Here is a 12,404-nt window from a genome sequence, read left to right on the forward strand (position 1 = left end):
AGGGCATCAAACCTGATATTCCACCAACAAACAAACCTTTCTTACACCTCCCTAGAACAAATAAATGCCTATAGCAGAGGTTATACTTGCTCTACTTTTAACCGAGGATGGTTAACATACCACATCTAGCCTACTTAGAAGTCAGCTGTCATTAAATCTGTCCTGCAGCTCAATGACTGTCTGGTATGGTTCGGCTACTAAACTTGAAAAAATAGGTTACAGCTGACAATCAGGACGGCTGAGAAAATCATTGGGCCACCCCTGCCCTCCATACAGACATTGGTTTACTAGAATGAGGGAACAGGCAGGAAGGATCATCAATGACTACTCTTTAAACATCTCCCTCCCAGACCAAGACGACACAAGAACAGTTTCATCCCACAGGCCAACTCAATCACATGAAATAGGTGGTTTACAGGCCTGTGCATGAGAAATTGTTTCTTTTCAGTGAGGAGATATCAGCACAGATATGGTTCTACTCAGGCATATTTATGATGACCACTGACAATATTTACATAATTACAAAATTGATCACAGCACTAATAATAAATACTTCAAAACCCCACGTTTTGACGCAGAGATCATATTTTACAAACTACTCTCAGCAGCCACCATCTGGTGTCACACGCTTAGCTCATCTGAAACAGCTCAAGACCATCCACAGAAAAACAAGAGAAATTGCAATAAACATCATTCGTCGCCACTAAGTTACAAAACACTACATTTAAAAAAGAATAAAAAAACAATACAAACAATTCACTATCTCCAGACTATTGCTTAATTCCCTGTATTATATATGGTTGATTCTTCAATTGGGGGCTATTTTGCCATCTTACATTTTGATGAATTAAATTTGGTTGAATTTTGTTAGAATTATGTCAAGACAATGTTTACATCCTTTGATGTAAAGATATAATAATGGCCACGACTGAGCTTAAATATAATTTGAGTATTTTATATCTATTTGCCAACTGGCACTGCAAAACGTCATTCCCATCACAACATCAAAAAGTCTCATAATGCAAAGAATTTATCAAGGAGATCATTTAAACTCATTTATCTTGCAGACATTGTTAACCTTCAACAATACGTATAAAAAACTAAATGTTTCCATTCAGCGAATTACATATATTTTCTTGTTCTTACCATCAAAATGTGTTTTTCTGTGTTCATCAAAGCACACATTTGTTTAATTTCTGGAAAATTAATTTTAGATGTTTTTTCTTTGAATAGGTGGATGAGTATTTCATTAGGCTTTTCATGTAGCACCTCAAGATTGAACATAAAACAGTTTTAAAGGTATGTTTGCTGTAAATTAAGCAACGTGGCGGTAATGACATACTGTTCTGGTAATGACATAAATGAAAAGTGCACTGATACATAAAGCAAATTTAAAGGCTTAAATAATGTCTTCTGGTGAGTGTTGTTGAAAGAAATGGACAGATGTGAGGAGATGTATATAAATATGACACAACCATCAACTTGAACATGTTTATTTCAATCATGCAGAAACCATACAATATTTTCTAGAGAATCAATTGTCACAATGGGATAAACAGCATAAACATATCCTTCATAAACATTTCATAACTATGAATATTACCATTAGGTGAAATATTATATGTTTGGGTTAATAACGCATAAAAGTTAGGAGTTTCACGATTTGCATTTTCACTGTTCTGACCTTGTTGCACTGGAGATCTTGGGGGGATGTCTGGAGATGTTGGGGGGGTGTTTGAAGCTACATAGTGTTGTACTTCCTGTCGAATTTTGTCATTGGCTCTTTTATTGTTTTGGTTAACTCTCCATTGTTTGCGTTTCTGTCTTTGCTCCCGTTTTGAAAGTTGTGAGATTACTTTAAGCTTTCCTGTTTCTTTTCTTCTTTTGTATCTTTCCTTTTCTCTGTCAATGTACTGCTGATATTTTACTGGATCTTCCTTCAATTTTTTTCTATAATCTCTAGACCTTTCAGTTGATTTCTTGGGAGCCATTCTGGTTAAAAAATAAGAAAAAATAGTTTTAGGAACTAAGGCATCTCACTTAAGTTTCATTGCAAAATCACACTATTATGCTTCTTTAACTTAATTTATAAACACATAATATGATATAGATAGTGACACAGAACATGTCATTACCACCATCACTTGTCATTACCATCACACCAAGTTGTGTGTTGGTAATGACATTTTAATTTTTTTTTCAGGAAAAAAGATGCTAGGTCATGGTTTTGCTAACATCACTCAACAGCTAATACAAAAAGAACTTTAAATACACATAAATCATGTGAATATATATATATTACCCAAGATGGTGGCGCGAGTACATCGCGAGGCTCTGGGTCTCTCCAGATTTTGCAATTTTGCGGTATTTTTCTTACTCATCTTGGGCCTGTTTGTGCAGAACAGTTGTGCCTTTACATCGTACACCCGTTGTGAGCTTTTGGATATCGGTTTGCAAATTTCCGACACTTTTATGGACAATCTTCGACTCCTTCCTGAGATCGCTAGGACACCCGAGGCTATGCACCCTACCCGGCCGGGCGGAAGTGCTCGCAGGCGGCGTCGAGATCGTAAACAAAGGCGGGGGAAGCACGGAGGACTAAGAGCTAAGCTAAGGCTAACACCACACCGGCTCTCTTTACCCAGCATTTTCCTTGCCAATGTACGGTCGCTAGTGAACAAAATGGAGGAGATTCGACTCAGCATCACACACAGCAAGAAACTTTTGAACTGTAACGTCCTAATCTTCACGGAAACCTGGTTAAACAGCGGAATACCGGACACCGCTATTGAGCTAGCGGACGCCACACACTCCGGGCGGATAGAACATTAGATGGCTCCGGTAAGACCAGAGGTGGTGGATTGTGCATTTACATTAACAAAGCTTGGTGCACAAACTCTGCTATTGTTGGGAGTCATTGTTCAGCTAACCTTGAGTTTCTCATGGTTAAATGTAGACCGTTTATCTACCGCGGAGTTCACTTCCACCATTATAACTGCAGCCTATATTCCCCGGATGCTGATGCCAAGCTTGCTATGAAAGAACTTCACGCAGCCATCAGTAAACAACAGACTGATCACCCGAAGCGGCTTTTATTGTTGCAGGTGACTTTAATCACTCAAACTTAAAGTCAGTGCTACCCAAGTTTCACCAGCATGTTTCCTGTCACACCAGAGGAAACAAAACCTTAGACCATGTTTACATAAACATGGCTGGAGCTACGTTGCGACACCCTCCCCACCTGGGACAGTCAGATCACCTTTCTTTGTTCCTCACCCCAAATATGCACCCCTCATCAACCGTGTGAAGCCATCAGTGAAGACCATCAAGGTGTGGCCTGCGGGGCAGATTCCACACTCCAGGAAAGGTTTCTACACACAGACTGGAGTATGTTTGCTTCTCAAGCCACCAGTGGCGCTCACACAGACATTGACTCTTACACCTCCTCTGTATTGGATCATATCAATATCACCATTGACAGTGTTACAACCCAGAAACAGATCACCACATATCCAAATCAGAAGCCTTGGATGAACAAGGAAGTGCGACTCCTGTTGAAGTCACGCAACACTGCCTTCAGATCAGGAGATGCACAAGCCTACAGCACATCCAGAGCAAACCTGAAGAGGGGCATCAAAAAGGCCAAGCACTGCTACAAGCTAAAGATAGAGGGACACTTTTCCAACTCTGAACCTCGACGCATGTGGCAGGGCATTCAGGCCATCAGTGACTACAAACCCACCCACTCCACCCCCGCAGCCACTGATGTCAACTTCCTGAACGAGCTAAATTACTTTTATGCTCGCTTTGAAAGAGACAACAGAGAAACTGCCACCAAGCTCAATCCCTCAGCTGACCACCCACCAATCATACTCTCCTCCACAGATGTCTGCAAGGCACTGAGCCGGATCAGCGCGCACAAGGCTGCTGGACCAGACAACATCCCTGGTCGTGTTCTCAGGGCATGTGCGGATAAGCTTGCTGGGGTTTTTACAGACATTTTCAACCTGTCTCTTGCCCAAGCAGCCATACCAACATGCTTTAAATGCACTTCCATTGTGCCAGTGCCAAAACACTCTAGTCCGAGGTGCCCTAATGACTACCGCCCTGTAGCACTCACACCCATCGTCATGAAGTGCTTTGAGCGGCTGGTCCTGGAACGCCTAAAAGACTCTCTACCATCCACATTGGACTCACACCAGTTTGCCTACCGTAGCAATAGGAGCACAGAGGACGCAGTTTCCATGGCACTGCACTCTGTGCTCACTCACCTGGACAATAAGAACACTTATGCACGTATGCTGTTTGTTGACTTCAGCTCAGCATTCTACACAGTCATCCCAACCAAGTTAATAGCCATACTTGAAGACCTGGGCATCAATACCTCAATGTGTAACTGGATTTTGGACTTCCTGACCAACAGACCCCAGAATGTTCGATCAGGATTCACCTGCTCCACATCCATCACACTTAACACTGGTGTACCACAGGGCTGTGTGCTAAGCCCGTTTCTCTACTCCCTCTTCACCTCCGACTGCAAGCCTGTGTATGGATCTAATTCCATCGTCAAGTTTGCAGACGACACCACGGTGATTGGCCTCATCAGTAACAACGATGAGACTGCCTATAGGGAGGAGATCCAGCACCTGGCCACATGGTGCACTGAAAATAACCTGCTCCTCAACACCACCAAAACGAAGGAGCTCATCGTGGACTTCAGGAAGGAGTCAAGAGGCACACACGACACCATCCACATCAATGGAATGGCTGTTGAGCGTGTCTCCAGTTTCAAGTTCCTGGGGATCCACATCTCGGCGGACATGTTGTGGAAAACCAACACCTCCAGCCTGGTCAAGAAGGCTCACCAGCGCCTCTTCTTTCTGAGGACACTGAGGAAGAATCAGCTCTCCTCTGCTATCCTGGTGAACTTCTATCGCTGCGCAATAGAAAGCATCCTGACCAACTGTGTCACAGTATGGTATGGGAGCTGCTCTGTTGCGGAGCGCAAGGCACTGCAGCGGGTGGTGAAAACTGCCCAGCGCATCACAGGGACTCCACTACCTGCCATCGAACACATCCAGAGGAAACGCTGTCTGCATCGAGCTCGCAGCATCCTTAAGGACTCCTCTCACCCAGCCCACAGACTGTTTTCTCTCCTGCCCTTCGGTAGGCGTTTCAGGTGCCTCCGGACCAGGACCAGCAGATTAAAGAACAGTTTCTTCCCCAGAGCTGTCTCTTTACTGAACTCTAACCCCCGTTGATCCACTTCCTCATATATTATTAACTCTTCTCTCCTACCTCACATCGGCCTTATTTGCACTACTGAATGTAAATTTTTAATACAGTAACAACGGTTTACTTTTGTATCTTGCACTACCATACCTAAATTGGACTATGCTCATTTGCACTGCCGACTGTTGTTTACATTATCAATGTTTACATTAACATTTTGCACCGTACGTCTAATTTGTAATATGCAATCACTTCCACTGCACTTTTACACCTTGTTTATAATAATAGTCATCTGTATATATATTATATTGATAGTACATATCACCTGTAAATTCTGTTTATAGTAATAGCCATCTTTCTATATATATTTATACATACATTCAGTACATATCCTTGTCCTGCACTTATTCAACCATTGTATATACTGCACTTGCTGCTATTGCACTTCTGGTTAGACCTAAACTGCATTTCGTTGCCCTGTACCTGTACTTGTGTAATGACAATAAAGTTGAATCTAATCTAATCTAATATATTTATCAAAATATTGCTGCTACAGCATTTATGGTAATGACGCTGAATAAGTCTACTCCATGATCAGAAGGAATTCATGATTAAATTACTTACTTTTTCAGACATCAAATATCACTGTTCTTCCATGGCTGACATGTGCTCCTCTGCTAGTATTCATTTCCATGGTTACGGCATAAACAAGTCTTACCCTCAAAAATATCCTTGTTGTAATCATAGACTGTCGTGGTAATGACAGTATTGTTGTGGACAATACTAAATTGTTAAAAATATTCACAAATTGCACAGATATGAACCCGAATTATGCATCAAGTGCCTTTTTAAGTTACTGTTTAAACATATATTGTGATTTTCTAATGAACTGATAACATTATCACATTTTCAGAGCAGATAAGTTTTAAAGTCTGGGTTGGGGACAAGGCCTGAGTAGCCAAATATTAGTGATGAAAACATTTTTAAAAATGGAAATCATACTGATTTTAGTGTAAAACATTTTTTGGTGGTGCAATAAATATTATTTGAATTAACTAAACTATTTATTTTATAATATAATATTTTTAACATTAATGTATAACCTGGGGACATAAAAGTTCCCCCAATTGAAGAATCACCCATATAAAAAGTGCAGTGAAGCTCTTTTAAAGACAGCATGGGTGGCTCTTAAAAGAGCCTTTAGGTCGCTGATCAGATCAGACGATCTTTACTTCGAGCTGGTGTATTTGGTGACAGCCTTGGTGCCCTCAGACACGGCGTGTTTGGCCAGTTCCCCGGGCAGCAGCAGACGCACGGCGGTCTGGATCTCTCTCGATGTGATGGTGGAGCGCTTGTTGTAGTGAGCGAGACGAGACGATTCACCGGCGATGCGCTCGAAGATGTCGTTGACGAAAGAGTTCATGATGCCCATCGCCTTAGAAGAGATCCCGGTGTCAGGATGAACCTGCTTCAGCACTTTATACACGTAGATAGCATAGCTCTCCTTCCTGGACTTTCTGCGCTTCTTTCCTCCTTTACCGGCGGTCTTAGTGACGGCCTTCTTTGAGCCCTTTTTGGGCGCGGACTTCGCGGGTTCAGGCATGACGCTCACTTCAGAATTATTCAAACTGCATAAATTTCATAAAGCCTCGCGCGCTTTTATGCACTGCCCTATGCTAATTTTTAAAAGGAAAACGGCGAACTGTGATTGGGTATCTCCATGGAACAACCCACAGAATAATTTCATTGGTCAAATTAAAGCCAATCAGAGGTTTTAAAATGTAAATCCCTCCCATCGCCTCATGCTTGACATCGACCAACCCCCCATTCATTTCAGTTTCTTTGTTTGATTTTCCGGCATTTCTCGAACTATGTGATGAGTGAGATATAGTTTGGTAAACTCTTTGACTGTATAATGACAATTATGATTCTATTTTATTTTAGCTTTTAATTATAAGAAAAAAATATTAAAGCTAAATCCTCAAAACGTTGGTTACATAATTTGAACAATGACCACGAACACTATCGATAGAAAGTGTTGTATTAATTTAACAAAGAAAAATCTTCGAATTCACCCACATGAAAACAATACTAGTAATTTATAGTAAATACTATAGTGTTTTTGAATCATACTATAGTAAATGACTTGAAGTAATTTGTGGTAATTCTATAGTTGCTGTGGTAATATAACATTGTAACATAAACTAATTACTTCACCCAATGCTGTGCTGTACTATGTTTTCTACAACTACAGAATATATTTTACTACAATCCACTACAGTTTACTGGGGGAAAACTGAATTATACTGTTGTATTTAATTCAGTTTATCAGTTCACTATAGTTAATATTGAAGTATGCTGTACCATCCATTAACAAAGGGATGTAAATACTATATATACACAATTTACTATAGTATGATTCAAAAGCACTATCCACCTTTTTCTTGAGGTAAAAATGGGCGCGGCCATTTGTAAATTTTATGGGTCTAACTTCCGGTCTCTGCTATTTTTAGCTGTACAAAACAGTTCGTTTTGCTGCTTTATATTGAAAATTAGTGTCTTATCATATTATTTTAATGTATTATCTTAATTATGAACACACTGGTTTATAGTGCAAACAGTTTTACCGTTTACTGTACGTTGTTATTCTTCTCGTTATTTACCTATAGCGTCTAATGAACCGGAAGTCTCACCCATAGGCTTACTTCGGCGTTGAAGAAAAAGGTGGATATTAACTATAAATTACTATTGTATTTTTTCATGTGGACAATTATTACAAACAGATTTAAGTTGCAGAAAAAAAAAAAGTTTTATGAGTTGGAAACTTTTTCTTTGAGTGAAAAGGTGGGTGGCTCTTAAAAGAGCCGTTGGGGTTTAGTTTTGTTCAGAAATCTCTTAACCTCCGAATCCGTACAGAGTGCGTCCCTGTCGTTTCAGCGCATACACAACATCCATAGCGGTGACGGTCTTTCTTTTAGCGTGCTCGGTGTAGGTCACAGCATCACGAATAACGTTCTCCAGAAACACCTTCAACACACCGCGCGTCTCCTCGTAGATCAGCCCAGAAATACGCTTGACGCCGCCGCGGCGAGCAAGACGCCGAATAGCGGGTTTAGTGATTCCCTGGATATTATCCCGAAGAACCTTTCGGTGACGCTTAGCGCCTCCTTTTCCGAGCCCTTTACCGCCTTTTCCTCTTCCAGACATGTCGACAGTTATTCAGCAGTACACACGAACGAAGTTAATCTAAAAAAAGGCAACAGAAAAGAAGGGTGGTTTATACTTCGCTACAGGACCTAGGTGAAACCACGACCATGGGCGGTTCTACTAAACGTCACTCGTTACGTCTAATCCGAGTCGAGTACTGCCTTGCAATGCTCATTGCAGAAACGTGGAAATAAACTGGGTTTAAATAAAAAAAATTGTTTTATTATTATTAAATATTTAGTAGTACAACAAAAGTACTTCTAACCTCTTTAACTGTCATTAATTCCGTTAACACCAATTTAGAAGATTTAAAACCTAGAACCGTCAACCTCATGCTTTAATACTACCATTTTTATAATATATCCTGAAGTATAGTAAACTACACTTCAGACCAGTTACAGTTGTTTATATTTTATTAATACTTGATTAAAGGAAATCATCTTTTATAGAAATATTGAAGTGGCTCTTAAAAGAGCCTTTGGGGTTTGTCTGGCTGAAGCAGCTGTGGATTTAAGCGCGCTCTCCACGAATGCGGCGGGCCAGCTGGATGTCTTTGGGCATGATGGTGACCCTCTTGGCGTGGATGGCGCACAAGTTTGTGTCTTCAAACAGACCGACCAAATAAGCCTCGCTAGACTCCTGCAGGGCCATAACAGCGGAGCTCTGGAAACGCAGGTCCGTCTTGAAATCTTGAGCGATTTCTCTCACCAGACGCTGGAAAGGTAGTTTGCGAATCAGTAGTTCAGTGGACTTCTGATAACGACGAATCTCCCTCAAAGCCACGGTACCGGGCCTGTAACGATGAGGTTTTTTTACGCCACCGGTGGCGGGTGCGCTCTTACGAGCGGCTTTAGTAGCCAGCTGTTTTCTCGGGGCTTTACCTCCGGTGGATTTACGAGCGGTCTGCTTGGTTCTCGCCATTATTCAGAAAGAATTACCGAAGCCAAAAACAACACAACAAAAAATGAAGTGAGGACAGCGACATAGGCTTTTAAGCCCAGGGCTGCCATGCGCTGATTGGATGGCGTAGCTTCAAGGCATTTAATTGGTTATTGTATAGCCTTTCGAAATGACTGACCAATGACTGTGCGTCTCATGTTTTCAAGCGACCACAGCTTGTGGTTCCCGCCCAAATCTCGGTTATTATTTCTCTTTGTTTACATGAAACGACAAAAAAGGCCAAAACATTAATACATTTGTGCACAAAGATTCGTTGTTACTTTATTTCTTACTGAATGAGTAGGACTTATGAAACTAAAATTAAAAAAATTAAATAAGCATAGATATTTCTTGCCATAATTATTCTTTTGTATTTGGAAAGTATTCATTAATATTGCAAGTGTAAATCTCTGTAACTATGCCAATAAAGCTATATATCTAATGTACACATTGTGATTATTCAATCACAACTTAAAAGTTCACAATAATTAGACAAACACACTGTCTTCCACTAAAATGGTTTTATAAAGATGAATGGATTAAAATAGACCACCCTTCCGTACTCTTATCGAGTTTTATACCGCGTTGTGGAGCAATATAGTAAAGTGCCATTTTATTTTGTACTGTGCTCACACACACAAAAAAAAGCTTTATTACAAATTTCAAAATCAATGTAATGATCGAATAAACGAAAACGCTCTTTTAAGGAGAAAATGGGTGGCTCTTAAAAGAGCCTTTGGGTCTGAAGAGAAACTGCACTCAGTTTATTTGGTCTTGGCGGGTTTCTCGGTCTTCTTGGGCAGCAGCACGGCCTGGATGTTGGGCAGCACGCCGCCCTGAGCGATGGTCACGCCGCCTAGAAGCTTGTTCAGCTCCTCGTCGTTGCGCACCGCCAGCTGCAGGTGACGGGGGATGATACGGGTCTTCTTGTTGTCCCGAGCGGCGTTTCCAGCCAACTCCAGGATCTCAGCGGTGAGATACTCGAGCACAGCGGCCAGATAAACCGGAGCACCGGCACCGACGCGCTCGGCATAGTTTCCTTTGCGGAGAAGTCTGTGAACACGGCCGACGGGGAACTGCAGTCCCGCTCTGGAGGAGCGAGTCTTGGCCTTAGCACGGACCTTTCCACCGGTTTTACCTCTTCCACTCATTGTAGTTTAAACTGTTGCTCAACAATGCAACGCAATAATGAAACTAGTACACCGCTGTGATGTAACTTTTAAAGGAAAGCGTGCTAGTCTCCTATTGGCTGGAGTCTGAATATATTCCAAGCCAATCAGTGAACTGTTTATTTCTATTTGTATATGTCTAAATATGTATTTTGTTAGATTTATTTTATTTGTATGTACATTTGTAAGACAATTTTTATGTAGCCTAGAGCACTTTAAATTACGTATTATGTGTAAACTGTGCTATATGAACTTGCCTTACATATTCATTATTTTATTTTCTGATTTAATAATAATAACAACAACAACAACAACGAAGCAGACCTATTCCTATTTATTATACCGAATAATAATGTGTTAAAAGTTAGTTTCATAAATTTACTTGTAAAAACATGCAAACATACACAGATATTTTATAAAACATTCACATTCTCATACCAAAATTTATACTTGAACATAAAAGGGCCATTGTTTTGCTACCATGGCAACAATAGATGGCTGATGATATGCTGTTTATCACAAATTAGTGGGTGGCTCTTAAAAGAGAGATGGTGAGTTTTTGTGGACCCATGTTGTTTAACTGTCTTTGCTATTTTCTGTGGATTTCTATGTGTTCCGAAGCTGTTGCTGTCTCATCACATGCGGTTTTACATGTTCAAGGCCTGTGGTCACAGTTCAGATGTTTCTTTCTTCTTTTTTAACACTTCAACTCAAAGGCCTTAACTTACAGTAATACATTTTTGTTAGCCTATAAATGCTGCTAATAGCAGTGTTAGGCCTAATTCATGGTACATTAATATGTAATGCAAAGGTTTAGTTTAAATGAATGGTTATGAATAGTAATTTTTAGGATTTTAAATACTTTTTTAATATAAATTATAATTTGATTAATACATATTTCACATAACTGACAGACCAATTAAGCACAATAATGTCATCTGTGTGTATTTGTTATTGCCTGCTGACTGAAAAACCACATTGTGAATGCAAAATTCCTATAATAGACTAATATACTATAGACTTGGCATTAGTGATTCATTTTTCACTTTCTAGGGATTCATATTACTTAGTGAAATGAGAAGTATTGTTTTAACTGAATTATAAACCTTTTGCATCTCTATTACCTCCAAGAAGGTGATATGATTGTAACTCTTTTTCAGCTGTGGTCTATCAGTTTTACACACATTTTGTTTTTTTTTAAGTTTCTCTTTGTGTTTTCTGTGTATTTTAAAACTCATAAGATATGGGGTAGGGTTAGGTTTCGTACCACTACATAAGCTTTATTGGCATTTTTGTTCAGTGTTCACAGTTGTCAAAGTGAGTTCTGCAAACGCTTCTTTGGTAGGTGTATCTGTAGTGGAAGTCACAGTTGTGTGGGTTGTTTCTAAAAGTAGCCATGGGCCTCACTTTCCGGGGGCCATGGATGGAAAATGAAAAGTCAGAGCAATACACATTACTTATATTTTCACATATTTCACCAGCTTCTTCCAGCTCATTACATATTGTCATTTGTGAATTTCTAACTTCAGAAGCTGCTTGTAATGAGAAAACAACTTTTTTAGTTTAATAGGTCAGAATAAAAAGTTGAGTTGATCGTTGTGGTTGGGATTTCTGCTCTGTTTCTGCTCTGTCGGGAAGATATTTGTGCTTTTTCTGTATCTTTAGTTTCATAAACCTCAACATACTATCAGAAGAGCAAAAGATTCACAGCAACATGTGCATTTCATTTTCATTGACTTCCCCTTATAATATTTCCATCTGTCTGTGTTCAGGGAGGCCTGAATGAAGTACCACTTCTCACTTCTAAGTAACCGCTGACATGCGACTGTGCTTCTTTTAAAGAGGAAGAAATAAACA

General features: G+C 40.1%; 4 protein-coding genes across 4 annotated transcripts; all 4 read right to left on the reverse strand.

Moving 5' to 3' along the window:
* Window positions 1-6,436: 6,436 nt before the first annotated feature.
* On the reverse strand, window positions 6,437-6,845 carry LOC131544842 (histone H2B). Its single transcript, XM_058783339.1, has one exon. It carries the CDS (start codon window positions 6,833-6,835, stop codon window positions 6,461-6,463), a length of 375 nt encoding a protein of 124 aa, XP_058639322.1. The 5' UTR covers window positions 6,836-6,845; the 3' UTR covers window positions 6,437-6,460.
* A 1,261-nt stretch (window positions 6,846-8,106) lies between these two features.
* LOC131544845 (histone H4) lies at window positions 8,107-8,457 on the reverse strand. Its single transcript, XM_058783343.1, has one exon. It carries the CDS (start codon window positions 8,437-8,439, stop codon window positions 8,128-8,130), a length of 312 nt encoding a protein of 103 aa, XP_058639326.1. The 5' UTR covers window positions 8,440-8,457; the 3' UTR covers window positions 8,107-8,127.
* Window positions 8,458-8,898: 441 nt separating this feature from the next.
* Window positions 8,899-9,384, reverse strand: LOC131544838 (histone H3-like). The gene has a single exon (XM_058783336.1). The coding sequence runs from the start codon at window positions 9,358-9,360 to the stop codon at window positions 8,950-8,952; it is 411 nt and encodes a 136-aa protein (XP_058639319.1). The 5' UTR covers window positions 9,361-9,384; the 3' UTR covers window positions 8,899-8,949.
* A 697-nt stretch (window positions 9,385-10,081) lies between these two features.
* Window positions 10,082-10,548, reverse strand: LOC131544840 (histone H2A-like). Its single transcript, XM_058783338.1, has one exon. It carries the CDS (start codon window positions 10,527-10,529, stop codon window positions 10,143-10,145), a length of 387 nt encoding a protein of 128 aa, XP_058639321.1. The 5' UTR covers window positions 10,530-10,548; the 3' UTR covers window positions 10,082-10,142.
* Window positions 10,549-12,404: the final 1,856 nt, after the last annotated feature.

Source organism: Onychostoma macrolepis, chromosome 07, assembly GCF_012432095.1.
Source record: "Onychostoma macrolepis isolate SWU-2019 chromosome 07, ASM1243209v1, whole genome shotgun sequence".
Lineage (NCBI taxonomy): Eukaryota > Metazoa > Chordata > Actinopteri > Cypriniformes > Cyprinidae > Onychostoma > Onychostoma macrolepis.